Source organism: Neophocaena asiaeorientalis, unplaced genomic scaffold (genome assembly GCF_003031525.2).
Source record: "Neophocaena asiaeorientalis asiaeorientalis breed wild unplaced genomic scaffold, Neophocaena_asiaeorientalis_V1.1 scaffold119, whole genome shotgun sequence".
Classification (NCBI taxonomy): Eukaryota; Metazoa; Chordata; class Mammalia; order Artiodactyla; family Phocoenidae; genus Neophocaena; species Neophocaena asiaeorientalis.
The window spans coordinates 2,502,722-2,517,763 of NW_020175821.1; the positions used below are offsets into that span (position 1 = coordinate 2,502,722).

The window sequence follows — 15,042 nt, forward strand, 5'->3', positions numbered from 1 at the left end:
TCAGCTGCCCCTTTGGTCAGGGAAGTCACGCAAAAAAAATCTGAGCTGGAGGTCCATGGCTTCCCTATTCCTGGACACCACTACCCAGGACACCCAAGGAAAGTCAGCTCCTTCGCTCCCTCAACTCCAGAAAAAGTCGATGGACCCTGCACCCCTCTCGCCTTTGCATCCCTCCACCTGAGACAGTCACAGCAAGTGGCTGCCTCACAGCAGGGAACCCTGGGAGATAACTGGACTAGGCTGTCCTCTGCTCAGAATCTCTGCTCTCTAGGCTCCCAGGGAGCCCACTGCTTCCAAAAATCAGGCAGCTGGGGACTTCCCTGGTGGTGCAGTGGTTAAGAATCTGCCTGCCAATGCAGGGGACATGGGTTCAACCCCTGGTCCGGGAAGATCCCACATGCTGCGGAGCAGCTAAGCCCGTGCACCACAACTACCGAGCCTGCGCTCTAGAGCCCATGAGCCACAACCATTGAAGACCTCACGCCTAGAGCCCGTGCTCTGCGACAAGAGAAGGCACCGCAGTGAGAAGCCCACACACAGCAATGAAGACCCAACGCAGCCAAAAATAAATAAATAAGTAAAAGAAATAAATAAACAAAAATCAGGCAGCTGGAGTGATAGGGAGCTTAAGAAAACCTCATGAGATGCAGTTGCTGGGTGAGCCCCAGGGACCCACCTCTCCCAACACCAAAGGCAGGCTTGGACTGGCCTTGTACCATTGTGATTGTCACCTCCACCTTCCCATCTCTAAAGGAGAGTTGATCCAGGATCTTGCTTCCTAGCTAACACATGGTCAGAAAGGTTTGAGACACAGCCTCATGCAGTGTTGGTGGTGAGCCTTATAGATCTCCCCAGCTTGGGCCGTGAGGGAAGGGTATCAGTATTTCCTCCATAGGCACACTCACAGCCCCTGGGCTCCCCCTTCACACTCGTGACAGGCTGAAAACAGGTTAACAAAGGAATTGTGGCTTAGCCAACTGAAAGCTGGAAGGACCAGACTCTCCCCAGTGTTAGGCAGTGTATCTGGGGCCCACCTAGTTCTGTTAAAGCTTGGTGATATATCTTCCAAAGTAGGAAGTAAACCAGGCCAGTTGGAGGTTGCCTTGGCTCTAGACAACTACTGTCTCAGAGAGGCTTCTGGGGAACCAGGTGGCTGAAGACTTGACAACAGCCACTTTCACTTCGGGGGTGCAGGGCTAAGAGTAGGGGAAGGAGAGAAACCAAGTGAAAGAGAGACTCTCTCGGACTTTTAAAGCATGACTTTGAGAGCTGCCACTCAGGATGCAGTCCTTGGACTAAATCTGATTCCCTTGTTAAAACAGGGCATAAAGTTTATTTACAAGTATCTGTACAGTTTGAGTGACAGGTCAGGACTTCACAGAAACAGAAAACAAAAGCATTCTTTTTGAAGGGAAGTTGCAGGCAGTAGACTTTCCCTGCACCTGTCAGAAGCAAGACAAACAGACCTATACATCATGAGCCAGGCATATGGACATTGGCCTTTTTGCTTCTTGGAAGGAAGTGAAAAATGTAGAAAGCCACCTTAGGTGCCGCACCCTTCAATACTGAAACCACATGGTGGGGTCGGGGTGGAGCAGTAGGCTGCTGCTGTGATTCCCCAGCACAAGAAGCCTGAACCACCAAGAAGCCCAGCTGGTGGGATAAAGCCAATGCCTGGACCAGATCTCAGTTCAGAGGTCCTGCCTCAGCTGAGACTGCAGACAAGCCCTCGGTCTTGACTCCAATCACCAAGTAGGCTACTCAGGTGACAAGTTAACATTCTGTCTTCTTTGGTTGGCTTTGCTCCCTGCTGTGTTTTGGTGTCTCAGAACGAAAGTTTCATTAGCTGCATGTGGGGAGGTAGTGGCAAAATGGCTACAGTGTGATGTAGTTTTAATAAAAATTTTATTACACAGCCATAATGTAACCGACACTTCTCCAAATCCAAATGATACTAAATACAGATCTACATGGTGGATCAGAATGACTCCAGCAAATTATATGGATTCTATAATTTCATGTCTTTAAAACCAGAGAAAAAAAAAAGTCCAAGTTTGTCACTATAGAAGAGGTCCCAGCAGCTTCCAGGACTCTGCTGGAGTCCAGGCAATGTTTAACAGTCTGTGATTCCACATTTACACAATAGTCTATAAAGAGTTTCGGTCAATGGACTATTCAAGTATATATGATTTTAATGAGTCCATCACCACTCCTTTGCCCAACCAAACTGTGTCACAGCCACCACATAGCTGTGTTACAGTCATATTTATCAATTTTACAGACACAATTCTTTTTAAAAACCATCGATTGCTGCTTTTTTCTTTTTTTTTTTAAATAAAAAAAGTATAAACTAAGTTAAAGCAACACTGAGGCTCTACTAAACCCAGAAGAGTTACCAAGTTCATTTTTATGTTTAAAAACAACTCCATGATTTCCCATCATCCCACTTTCTTATAGAAAGTAGGGTGAAAATACAAAGAGGGACTTTGAGATGCCTCTCCCTCTTGTGGGAGTCAGCAGCTCTCAGCTGTTCCTTTATCTTAGTTCTTGTTTTATATAGTCAGCTGTACTTTGTTCTGAAAAGATCTGTTAAATGCCACTTTTATTTACACTTGGAGCTTTACACCTGAGAATGATTATCAAGCAGTCAGCTTATCTCTTTGCAAACATTTCATAAAGACATACATACTTCTTTGCTGGCTTCACCCTAGCTGCACAACAATGTATATGCTTACCATATATATATGTATACACACACACAGAACTGCACATGCTTGTAACATTTGCAACCTAAATCTTTGTGTTCGTTCTCTCCACATTCATGTTGAATACTTTCTCTTAAAAAACAGAACAAAATATTATTCTTGCTGAAATGGCAAAACAGAATCACTAAGAAGAGACAAGTACATGGGGTGGAGAACAGACACACTACATTCAGCCAGGAGGCTGTGGGCTATACACATGGTCTGAGCAAGACACCTGCACTGCCCTCCCTGGTACCTGGCTGTGGGCTTCCCTCCCACCTGCCGACAGGGCAGGGGCCAAACTGGGGAGATTTCTCCAAGGTGGGGGAGGTGATGGGGAAGAGGAGGTGGGGGAGGGGAAGTTACACAGCTACAGCAGTCAGGCCTGTTTAGTAAGAAGAATCACATTTAATGAGTTTCTTTCTTGCAGTTTCAGATGCTCAAGTACAGCTGAAAAAAATCTGAAACAGCTATAGACCCATGACAGACTGATACAAAGAGTACTGCATTTTTAAAAAATGATAAAAAAATCCACACACTTACAGACACATACACACATACACACTCTCTCTCAAATAGACCCCCCCACCCTCCCCACAAATGTACACTTTTTGGAAACTAAACTGGTTTTGAAAATCCTTCTTCCACAGAGATGGGAAGAAGAGAAAGATGAGGAGAGAAGAAGGAGGACTGCAGGTACCCAGTCCCCACTCCCTCCAGAGGGTCAGGTGCCAAATGTTCAATGGTTGGGTCCAAGGCAGTCCATAGAGGAGGCTGCCCAGTGCTGCTGCTATCACCGCCAGGGGCTCCAGCAAGAATCCCAGCTCCACGGTAACACTGAATGCGTGCAGAGTGGCCAATGAATTGTGCTGGTTTTTTTTTTTTAAAAAAAAAAAAGGCAAACACAAATCTAAAGACATGGATAAAGCCCAAGAGAGCCCAGGTTCACACTGGGTGGGGCCTGGGGGGTTGGTGGGAGATGTTGCAGACAAGGGAAGTCTATACAGCAAATGGTTTATATTACAGATGACTGGCAGTTTAGAGTCTCTTCCCAGTTCTACTGCTGCTCCAGCCCAGTGAGGGCAAATCAAAGGAAAAGAGGAAAGGTGGGGCACCGTGATGGGGCATGCAGGGTCAGAAGCAGCAGGCTGGGTGCGCTCAAATAAGCCCTCGTCGTTTTTTGTAGTCTTCCAAGTTCAGAGATCTCCTTGGAGCTCCATCCTTGGCTGGCGGAGCCTTGGAGGTGATGGCCAAAGCCTTTGACTCTATGGGAAAGAAGAGGCAAATCGGCATCTGAGGTCCTTTGGTCTTGTGCTTCACCCCTTCAGGTAGCCTTCCTTACTGTCCCTGTTCCCTCTCAAAACAGACCTGCAGCCTGTCTTACTCTGGTCTCCATGAATACTGGTAAGCAGACACCCCCATTTCTTCCCTAAAATCAGGCCTCCTTGCTGGCTGAGAGCCATGGAGCCAAGTGGTCCTTGCTCATCACCAATCTGCACCTTCACCTACCTGAGCTGGGAACTTGTAAATCGATCTTCACGTCGAAATCATGTACTTTGAACAAGTCTTCTGAGAGGTCACTGGCTGACTTAGAATTCAAATCTTTATCCTTTCCCTGACCCTGCAATGTGAAGAGAAAAAGTAATTACAAAGTATAAATGCAAGTGGACTTCAAGAAGCAGTGACCACTAACGGTAAAGGCTCCTGCTCGAGTTCATTAGATCTTCCTACTAAGGCCCTTTTCTGATTCCTTCTCTCAGAGGGAGGACAGGAGAGGCCACAAAGAAGTTTCTTTTCTGAGCCTAAAAGAGGAGAGGGAAGGGAAGGCTCATGTCTGTGGTGTGAGGGAGAAAGGGTGGGCTTAAGACAACAAGCCACCTCTGACCCAAGATTTTAGGAATTCCTGGAACAGTTTGGGCTCCTCAGGAAAAGGCAGAAAATGGCTTCTAAACGGGCAGTTTCTCTTGGTTTAATATTTTAGTTTTCAAAGAACTTTCACTTTTACAACTGCCTCATCCTTACACGTCAACTACTCCTTCTAATTGTCCTATGAGTTAAATAAGCAGGGTATATAATATTACCCCCACTTTACATATGAGAAAATGTGGATTAGAGGGCTAGAGGTCAGTTGCCTAAAGCCATAGTCAAGGACTTCATTAAGTAGTGGTGTTGGGTTTAGAATTTAGGTCATCTGACCAGAATTCAGTAGTTGTTTATTACATTTGTAAATAATGAGGATGGAGAAAGGACTGCAAGTGGGACGCCATGTTCCTCCAGGTGGGGACAATCAAACCCGACCCAGGAAGTGCCTCTGGTGTCCGGACCAGCGGCCGAGCTCCAGTAGTATACTTGCCTTGCTCATTTCCTTTGGAGCATCTGGTAACACTCCAGAACCGTATTTTGCGTTCAGCTGGGCCAATATGGCAGCTTGAACAGCCGGGTCTCTGGACTGAGAGACAATGCAAGTTATTTTAGAGATTGTTCAACACTCACACAGTCCTACCACCAGCTTCTTTCCCACCTACCACCACTAACATCACAGGCACCACAGTGGGCCCATCAGCAGATCAGTGGGGTTTTCCTCCACGCTGCAAAAAGGGGCAATTAAAAGCTTTGAAGCCCAGCCCAGACGGGCCCTAGCTAGGCGCTTCAGCCTACACATTCCTCACCTCTGCTGCACTGGTAAACCTGCCCTGGCATAGGCGGTTAGTCCATAGGTTTCTACAAATCCATGCCAGGTTTTCACTACCTGTATGTCCTAGAGTAAGATAAAAAAAGGAAGTATCCAGACCCAAGAGTTTGAGGCAAGCAAATCCCACTAAGACAATATTATTTTTAACTTCTTTATTAATCTCCTAATGGAATTCATTTTATGTCCCAGAATCTAGGTCCTGACTAAAAACGTCCTCTCTAGGCACTCACATTAGAAACGATGGTAGGTTTACACTGTCGCCTGGTAAAAGGATCCATCTGTTGGTTTTTCATGTTGTGACTTTCAGCCTGAAACAGAGAGCATGTATTACAGAACTGTATCTCCTGCCCCCCGCCTCTCATTCATTGTAAGCTTACATATAAATAACAGTCTGAAAGGTCCTAAAAAAAGTCAAAGGCTGTCTATCATCCTTTTCCCTTTAAGAACACCAGAGCAGATTATGGGGGCAACAACCAAAAGAAAAAGACTGGAAACTGATAAAAATGAATACGCATGGAGTAGAATCTAAAGATGGGGAGGGATAAGACAGGGTAGAAGTCTGCTGCTTTTTATTATAAATTAATAACTTATGTGCTTGTATGTGTGCCTACAGAGAAACTATGTGTGTGTTAAGTGTACACGTTACTTCAATAATTGAAAGATAAACTCAAGCAAGATACAGAAAAGATTACATATTGTTTTATTAATTAAAATTATTTTCAGTGATCCAGATAAAGTTGTCTTACTCACCACAAGGGCCTTCTCAGACTCCACAATGTTCCACTCCCGGTTCCGCTGGTTGATGTAACTGTGGGGTGAGTAAGAGGCATGAGTCAGTGGGCTGTGAAAGGAGGGAGGGGACCACTGAGTCCTCACCCCGGAGATACGTGGAGCCACTGGAGCACAGTGCGTACAAGGCCACAGGCTCGCCTGATAATTGTGGACCAAGGATCTGTAACACACCTGATCGCAGATATGTTCTTGGTCCGCTGGCGGTCCAGGGCCTCTGCTCGTTCCTCCAGCTCGTTCAGCTGGTCTTGGATTTGTTTGGCCTTGTCCTGATCCCCCAGGTCCTCAGCCATGGCCTGCACATAGAGAGACATGTGAGATTCTGGCTATGACTGGCTCTATATTAAATGTCCCATTACTTCCAGCACAGGCAAGATACCTCACATGATGAACAAATGACAGGAGGTGTGAAAGAGTACTGAAAACAAACACCGTAGAACCCAGGCCCCACATGGCTAACTCAGCCTAACAAGGCTCACCCCACCCTGATGTGAAGAACGGAAAACCACCCACCGCAGCTGGGCTTGGCAATATCATTCGTCTGTTCAGACCCAGTGCTGATACTACCCTGGGGTCTATCTTATTACACACGAAACTAAAGTGACTAGAAAGTGAGGAAAATGGAACAAGCAAGATCAGTTTCAACTTATAGAAAGGAAAACAGCCAAAGGATGCTGCCCAGGTGCCAAGAAAGCACTGTTGCTTACCTTTGAGCCCAGCATTTTCTCCCAATCCTGACACTACTAACTTGAAAGACGGTGAACAAGTTTGATTTCCACATCTCCTTACAGGACAGGGAGAGAGGCTCAACCACAAGTCCTCACCTTTTCCTTTAGGAGCTGCGTTTTCTTCATAGCATAGTTGGGTGGAGCTTTCCTGAATCTTTCTTTCTCTTTTACAATCTGTACCAGAGAGGAGATACCAGCAGTGAGGTATTTCTAAATTAGCTTTGTAGGCAAGATAGGTGAGCCCATTTTGGAGGTAAGCAGCTAGTTAAACAGGGGCTGCTCTTCCTATAGCAATGCCATGCCCCGCAGAGAGAGCGAGTTCATTCCAAGGGATGCTGTGCTGCTTCCAGGGTCACGGAGATTCTTCTGGGATAGTGGGAAGAAACATGCACCACTAAACAGCAGCAGCCCAAGGACCTTGTACTGTCAGGCTAGCCACTGTCCCAGCGAACAGAGATCAAGGAATTTTACCAAAATGTTTTGGAAAAAGAAAACTCTTAAAGGACCAAGCCTAGAAGAAGAATACAGATTCCTGAACCCTGAATACACTTCCTTAGTCTATGACTTCAAGTGAGAATGTATGGAGAAAATCTTGATGAACTATAAATAATAAGGTAGCGATAATAGTATTCCCTCTTTCTCATGCAACAGTAGCAGAGCCAAAAATACAAGTCAAGATACAGGAAAGAAAAGAAAGGCATGATCTTCTCTAACACTGGTTCTTGATGAGCCTCCGGACTCTGGGGTACCAGGTTTCTTACCTCTTCAATGTCCTGGTCATTGAATTTATAATTAAGAGCTTCTTTAATAGATAATTCCTTCTTATTGATTTCATCTAGAGTGGGCAACTGCATGCCAGCAGAGAACATCTGGACCAAAACATGATAAAAGGTTATTTATGATAAAGGGTTTTGGAAAGAGGCTCTCTCAGTGTTTTCATCAACAACTGCTAGGGAGGTGCTGTCTGTCCACTTACCGCTTCTTTCCACTTCATGAATTCGCTTTCAGTAAACTCCTGGTTTGAGACAAACTCTAGGCGGAACACTCGCTGGTCACTGCCGTGCCTACACAAAAAAGAGCAGCTTCAGGAATGTGTATGTTGACTGCAGCGCCAGAAGAGCAACCCCACCTAGCTTCCATCCTAGCTACCCTTTAGAATCATCTAGGAATATTTACAAAACTTCTAGTGCCAAAGCACCACTCTAGATCAACTGAATCAGAATCTCTGGAAGTAGGAACCAGGCACTGAAATTGTACACACAAAAAGCCCCTCCCAGGTTGTTCTAATGGACAGCAGGGACTAAAAATCAAAGTGAGCCCCGGAAACAAGTGGATTTGGCCAGTGCTTCAAAAGTCCATTTACAATAAAATCCATCACGGTCAACTGGCATCAAGAATATGAAATATTACAGATATCTGAATGACAAGGAAGCTCTATCCCTAGAAAGAACACTGCCGTTCTACTGACTCCTGTGCTGGCCACGTGAGTCAGTGTCATCCTCCCAGAGACAGTCACTTTCAGCACGTCATGGCTGCTGCCCACAGCAACTGGCTCTTTTCAAACAGTCCAGGAGAAATGATGGGAATGGGAGAAGGGAACAGAGAGACCAGAGAGGCCAAGTAAGGCCATGGCAGAGCCTTGTCTATGACCCACTATTTGCAGTCACCTGGCAAGCTACTTCTGTTCCTTCCCTTATAGGGCCTTTAGAATTTTCAGGCTCCAAGAGGATAGGGATTTGTGTGTGTATTTTGTTCTCGCTTCTATCCTGATGCCTAGAACTGTGGCATGTAGCCAGCAGTCAGTCAATATCATGTTATTGAAGCAGAAACCAAGTCCAAAAAGGTAACCTGGCTTGTGAAAAAGATCAAGTTAGTTTGTGATGGAGCCAGGACCAGAAGCAAGCCTCCTGACCATGCTCACCGAGGAATGCCTGCAGGATTCTGGGAGGAGGGGGTCTCGCAATCTGACATTTTCCTTCTATGTGTCCCACTGCTCCATATCCCTGACTTCCCCTATGAGAGAGATATATCCTACTTTCCCTATAGGCAAAGGCAGAATACAAGTTTCCCTCCAAGTCCCCTGCGGGGATAACACAAACAGTATTACTGTAACAAGAAACATCACACTGGGAGTGAATAACAGCCGCAACAGGCAGTGCCTGTTTGCACGGGAGCAGAAGCTGCCACAGAAGCACCTCTCCTACCGTAGCTGTAGCCCTTTGTTTGTTCTGGTGCCACCAAGCTGGTAAACTTTGGCGGTTTCCACTACACCCGTGATTTCAGCCACCTAAGTGAGGACAGAGACACCAATCACAACAGACTCTTTCAGAGCTCTCCACCCCACCCTCTGGCTCCATCTGCATGAGTGCAGATGAGTGACCCCACACTGAGAGAAGCCCACAGCTGCCAGGTGTTCTGGGCACCTTTCTCGGGCTTAGAACTCAGACGGTCAGGCACTTGTGCCCAGAGTTAAGCAAGCGCCAGGCGAGGAGGCAGTTAGCCTGGTGGGGCGTTGGAAGCTTCCCCTCCAACTTAATTCTACCTTACTAAGGGGTGCACCTGGATTTCAGAGGTCAGTTTTATCAATCAAGTGTGAAGACCATGAGGTCTGTTTCTGTTGCCAAAGTTTCTGGGACATGACATGGCCCCTGGTCCTCACAGAAGGAGGCAAAACACGTTAAAACCAAACAACCCAGAACAAAACAAACAAAAACAAAAAGAAAAAAAATCAAACAGCTATGTTCTAGTCATCTAGACCACAGAAGCAGAGCTGGAACTCACAAGATAATCTCTATTAGGTTGGAGGGTTTTTTAAAAAAATTAATTTATTTTTGGCTGCATCAGGTCTTTGTTGCTGCGTGTGGTCTTTTCCTAGTTGCAGCAAGCGGGGTCTACTCTTCGTTGAGGTGCGAGGGCTTCTCAGTGCGATGGCTTCTCTTTGTGTGGAGCACAGGCTTCAGTAGTTGTGGTGGTGCACAGGCTTAGTTGCTCCACAGCATGTGGGATCTTCCTGGACTAGGGCTCAAACCCGTGTCCCCTCCATTGGCAGGCAGATTCTTTTTTTAAAAAAAAATAATTAATTTTTGGCTGCATTGGGTCCTCGTTGCTGCGCATGGGCTTTTCTCTAGTTGCGGAGAGCAGGGGCTACTCTTCGTTGTGGTGTGCAGGCTTCTCACTGCGGTGGCTTCTCTTGTAGTGGAGCCCAGGCTCTAGGCGCACGGGCTCAGTAGTTGTGGCTCGCAGGCTCTAGAGTGCAAGCTCAGTAGTTGCGGCACACGGGCTTAGTTGCTCCATGGCATACGGAATCTTCCCGGACCAGGGCTCGAACCCGCGTCCCCCATGCTGGCAGGCAGATTCTTAACCACTGTGCCACCAGGGAAGTCCCTGTTCATCATTTTTCAAACCTCAATATAACTCCCTGTCCCAGAAGTCACTTAGTATGTAACATGGAAAATTTTCATTTATTTATTTTTCAAATGAACAAATCTTCCAGATTACATAACTCTTGAAAAATACTTCGTTAAGTGTCTGCCTTCTCACATCTACATGAAAAGAGGATAGAGAAAACTGTTCTAAATCTAAACCCTTGGGCTCCAAGTACTCCTCCTGGCAGCAGGTCACAATAGATCTCTGGTTGGCTCAGACTGTCACTGCTCTAAGGGCATCTCAATTGGAGTCTATTTTCCCATCAAATGGGAAAAGTGACAGATTTGTTCAGTAGTTCCTACTCCTAGCTAAGAATCATTATATTTAAAACATAAAACATGGACAATTGTCCAAGGAAAGAAATACTAACCCGGTAAACTGGTTTGCTGTTGTGGTTTCCAATGCCAATCCGTACAAAACATCCTGTGACAGTTTTAGCAAAGAAGGGCATGTGACACCAACGTTCCAGCTTATGCCGTGATAATCGAACCCGATTCAGTTCCTCTGGTAAGGAGACCGGTTGTGATTTTGGAGGGATCTCTTCTTTCCTGTGAGGAACAAAGGACACTGGGAAAAATGTGCATCATAAAAACAGATCAAGGTAAATAAATAATACCAACTTCTTAAAACTTAACCGAAGTATGTGTGATTTCATACGGTAGGAGAAATAAATGAAGCAACAGGAAAGTGGGACTAGAATCCTATTCCTAACCAGTAGTGTGAACTGTCTCAAATGAGGCTGCCATCCCAGATAACCTATCAGACTAGGAAAACTAATGGAAGCTCCTGGCCAATCTGAGGGTGACATGAAGGCAGCTCCTACCCGCCTGGCCATGATAAAATGTGCCAGGGTACAGGCTAAGAGCCAACAGCAGAAGTATCTGTTTGGGCTGGTGTGCTGGGGAACCCAGCTCGGCAATTCAGGGTACGGAACCAAACCAAAGTTCGTCACCCGAACAGGGGAAATGTGGAAACTACACTAAGCCTTTCCCCAAAGAACCACCTATCCTGACTACTAGACCAAAATGTACACAGCTTACTCCTCTTCTTCATCAGATGACGATGTTCGGGATGAGCGGTCTGACTTTTCACTGGACTTGTCATCTTCCTCCTCCTCCTCATCGTCAGAGTACACCTCACTGGTTTTTAATGGCTGTTTCTTGGCGAGGAGCTCAGCTTAAAAAAAGAGGAAATGTTTACCTAGATTCTCTCAATAAGAAGCTGAAACATCTTTCATCCCTGAAAAAGAACTGGAACATGGAAAAGGACCCAATAGACAGCTCCATCCTCTCTGGCCTGGTTTGTGATTACTTGTGTTAACAAGTACGTTAACCAGAAAGTTTAAGTCACACACGAATGTAAAGCCGCGGTAGACAAAAAAAAAAAAGGGCTGGAAGACTGTCACTAAGTGGGCAAAAAGGGTCACCAACTCTACTGACAGCTGTCTTTTATATCTCTCAAGGCACTTGAAGATTGGCAGGAAAATTGGGGATAAACTTAAGATGTCTTCAGAGAGTCTTTCAGGAAAAACTTACTTTGAGTTTACAGTACTATTTGTAATAGCAGGAGACTGAAAACAACCCAAATGTCCACAAAGGGGAGTGGCTGAATCACCTCTAGCACATCCACCCAATGAACTACGCTGCAGCTGTAAAAAAAGGAAAGAGCCGAGCCTTACACTGCATCCTGAGTCAGAAAATGTTTTAAATGAACACATAAATATTTTTAGGATAGGCATTATACGGTCACTGTATCAACTACTCAACTTTGCTACTGTAGACAGAAAGTAGTCACAATTATGAAAAAATGGGCATCACTGTATTCCAGTAAAATTATTTACAAAAACAGGTAATCTACTAACCATTGCTCAACATAAAAACTAAGGAGTTATCTTTAGAATATATGGTTCAGTGAGAGAAGCAAGGCAGAGAGAAGTGTGTATAATGCACGAACATTAATCTAAGATGGAGGGTGAATCTGTGTCCTTTTGTTTAAAAAATAAAAAGGGGGGATATAAAAAAAATTTTTTTAAGTGGTCATCTACTATGGGAGGGAGGCAAGGGGTGAAAGAGAAGGCTATAGATGCTAAATTTCTCTGAATATACCTTGCTTAGTAGATTTGACTTTGGAACCTTGCATCGTGTATAATCATAGAACAGAACAAAAAGTCATCTCTACAGATCACAAGCAAAATAAAACAAAGTACTCATTTGATGGCACAACCACACAAAAAACAACTATAACAAGTGTTTTGTGTTGGTTTTTTTTTTGACTGTGGGGCTTGTAAGATCTCATTCCCCTGGTCAGGGATTGAACCCAGGCCACGGCAGTTAAAGCGCTGAATCCTAACCACTAGACAACCAGGGAACTCCCAACAAGTGACTTTAAAACATAGTCATTCAAAAGACAGACATACAGACCAATGAAATAGAGAGCCCAGAAATAAACCCTTGCATATATGGTCAGATGATTCCCAACAAGGGTGTCAAGACCATTCAATAGGGAAATGACAGTCATTTCAAAAACTTGTGCCGGGGTGGGGGGATTTCCCTTGTGGTGCAGTGGTTAAGAATCTGCCTGCCAATGCAGGGGACATGGGTTCAATCCCTGGTCCGGGAAGATCCCACATACCATGGAGCAATTAAGCCTGTGCGCCACAACTACTGAGCCTGCGTGCCACAACTACTAAAGCCCACGCACCTAGAGCCCGTGCTCCGCAACAAGAGAAGCCACCGCGATGAGAAGTCCACGCACTGCAATGAAGAGTAGCCCCCGCTTGCCACAACTAGAGAAAGCCCGCACACAGCAACAAAGACCCAGTGCAGCCAAAAATAAATAAATTTATAAAAAACAAAAGAAAAACAAAAAACAAACTTGTGCTGTGGTACTTCCCTGGTGGTCCAGTGCTATGACTCCGTGCTCCCAATGGAGGGGCCCTGGGTTTGATTCCTGGTCAGGGAACTATACCCCACATGCCTCAACTAAGAAGCCTGCATGCTGCAACTAAAGATCTCTCATGCTGCAACGAAGATACTGCACATGGCAACGAAGATCCTGTGTGCCGCAACTAAGACCCAATGCAGCCAAATAAATAAATAAATATTAAAAAACAAAACAAAACAAAAAAACCGAAAACAAACTTGTGCTGGGAAAACTGGATATTCCACATGCCAAAAAAAAAAAAAACTGGACTCTAACCTTACACCGTATACAAAAATTAATTCAAATGGATCAAAGGTCATTTTTTTTCTTTTCTTTTGGTTGCTCCGGGTCTTAGTTGTGGCACATGGGATCTTCGTTGCCACGTGCAGGATCTTCGTTGCAGCATACGGGATCTAGTTCCCTGACCAGGGATCAAATCCGGGTTCCCAACACTGGCAGCGTGTCTTAACTACTGAACCACCAGGGAAGTCCCTGGATCAAAGACCTAAATGTAAGAGCTAAAACTATCAAACTCTTCAAAGGAAACAGGGGAAAGCTTTATGACACTGGATTTAGCAATGATTTATTGGATGTGACACCGAAAGTACAGGCAACAAAAGAAAAAAAAGTGAAGGAAAACAGTACTTCACCAAAATTAACTTCTGCATCAAACGACACTATTAAAGAGTGAACGGACAACCTATGGGAGAATGGGAGAAAATATCTGTAAATCGTGTCTCTGATAAAGAATTAATATTCAAAATAATTTTAAAAGTCTTACAACTCAACAAGAACCAAAGAACTTGATTAAAATATGGGCAAAGGACTTGACTAGACATTTCATCAAAGAAGATATCCAAATGGCCAATAAGCATACAAAAAGATACTCAACATCACCAGTCATTAGGAAAACGCAAATCAAAACCACAACAAGATATCACTTCATGCTCACTGAAATGGTTATAATCATAAAGACAATGACAAGTGTTAGTGAGGATGTGGAAAGAGTGGAACCCTCATAAGTTGCTGCTGGGAATGCAAAATGGTTAAGCCTCTTGGAAAACAGCCTGGTAGTTTCTCAAAAGGTCAAACACAGGGCTTCCCTGGTGGCGCAGTGGTTGAGAGTCCGCCTGCCGATGCAGGGGACACAGGTTCGTGCCCCGGTCCTGGAAGATCCCACATGCCGTGGAGCGGCTAGGCTTGTGAGCCATGGCCGCTGAGCCTGCGCGTCCGGAGCCTGTGCTCCGCAACGGGAGAGGCCACGACAGTGAGAGGCCCGCGTACGCAAAAAAAAAAAAAAGTCAAACACAGAGTTACCATATGCTTTAACAATTCCACTATAAATGCTCAGAGCAGCATTATTCATAATAGTCAAAAAGTGGAAACAACCCAGTGTCCCTCAAAAGGTGAACAGATAAATAAAATGTGTATATCCATACAATGGAATATTATTCAGACATAAAAGAAGTATTGTTACGTGCTACAACATGGATGAACCTAGAAAGCATGCTACGTGAAAGAAGCCAGACACAAGAGATCATATATTGTATGAGTCCATTTATATGAAATGCCCGGAATAGGCAAGTCTATAGTGACAGAAAGTAGACCAGTGGTTGCCTAGGGCTGGGAGATAACAGGTCCGTAGAGGGGGGTGACAGTTAAGGGATATAGGGTTTCTTTCTGGGGTAATGAAACATCTTAAAACACATTGAGTTTTACCACACAGCTGTGAATATACTAC

The 15,042-nt window shown here is 45.0% G+C and overlaps 1 protein-coding gene across 1 annotated transcript in view; it reads right to left on the reverse strand.

Annotated features, from left to right (window-relative positions):
- Nucleotides 1-1,886: 1,886 nt before the first annotated feature.
- RTF1 (RTF1 homolog, Paf1/RNA polymerase II complex component) overlaps nucleotides 1,887-15,042 on the reverse strand; it is a 48,356-nt gene continuing 35,200 nt past the window's right edge. The window contains exons 7-18 of the mRNA XM_024732564.1: nucleotides 11,420-11,555; nucleotides 10,750-10,927; nucleotides 9,158-9,240; nucleotides 7,930-8,017; nucleotides 7,715-7,822; nucleotides 7,050-7,127; nucleotides 6,400-6,521; nucleotides 6,187-6,244; nucleotides 5,667-5,744; nucleotides 5,098-5,193; nucleotides 4,254-4,365; nucleotides 1,887-4,009 (exon numbers count right to left, since the gene is read on the reverse strand). Coding sequence (XP_024588332.1) covers nucleotides 3,903-4,009; nucleotides 4,254-4,365; nucleotides 5,098-5,193; nucleotides 5,667-5,744; nucleotides 6,187-6,244; nucleotides 6,400-6,521; nucleotides 7,050-7,127; nucleotides 7,715-7,822; nucleotides 7,930-8,017; nucleotides 9,158-9,240; nucleotides 10,750-10,927; nucleotides 11,420-11,555 — 1,244 coding nt within the window. The 3' untranslated portion in view covers nucleotides 1,887-3,902. The remainder of the gene's footprint in view (nucleotides 4,010-4,253; nucleotides 4,366-5,097; nucleotides 5,194-5,666; nucleotides 5,745-6,186; nucleotides 6,245-6,399; nucleotides 6,522-7,049; nucleotides 7,128-7,714; nucleotides 7,823-7,929; nucleotides 8,018-9,157; nucleotides 9,241-10,749; nucleotides 10,928-11,419; nucleotides 11,556-15,042) is intronic.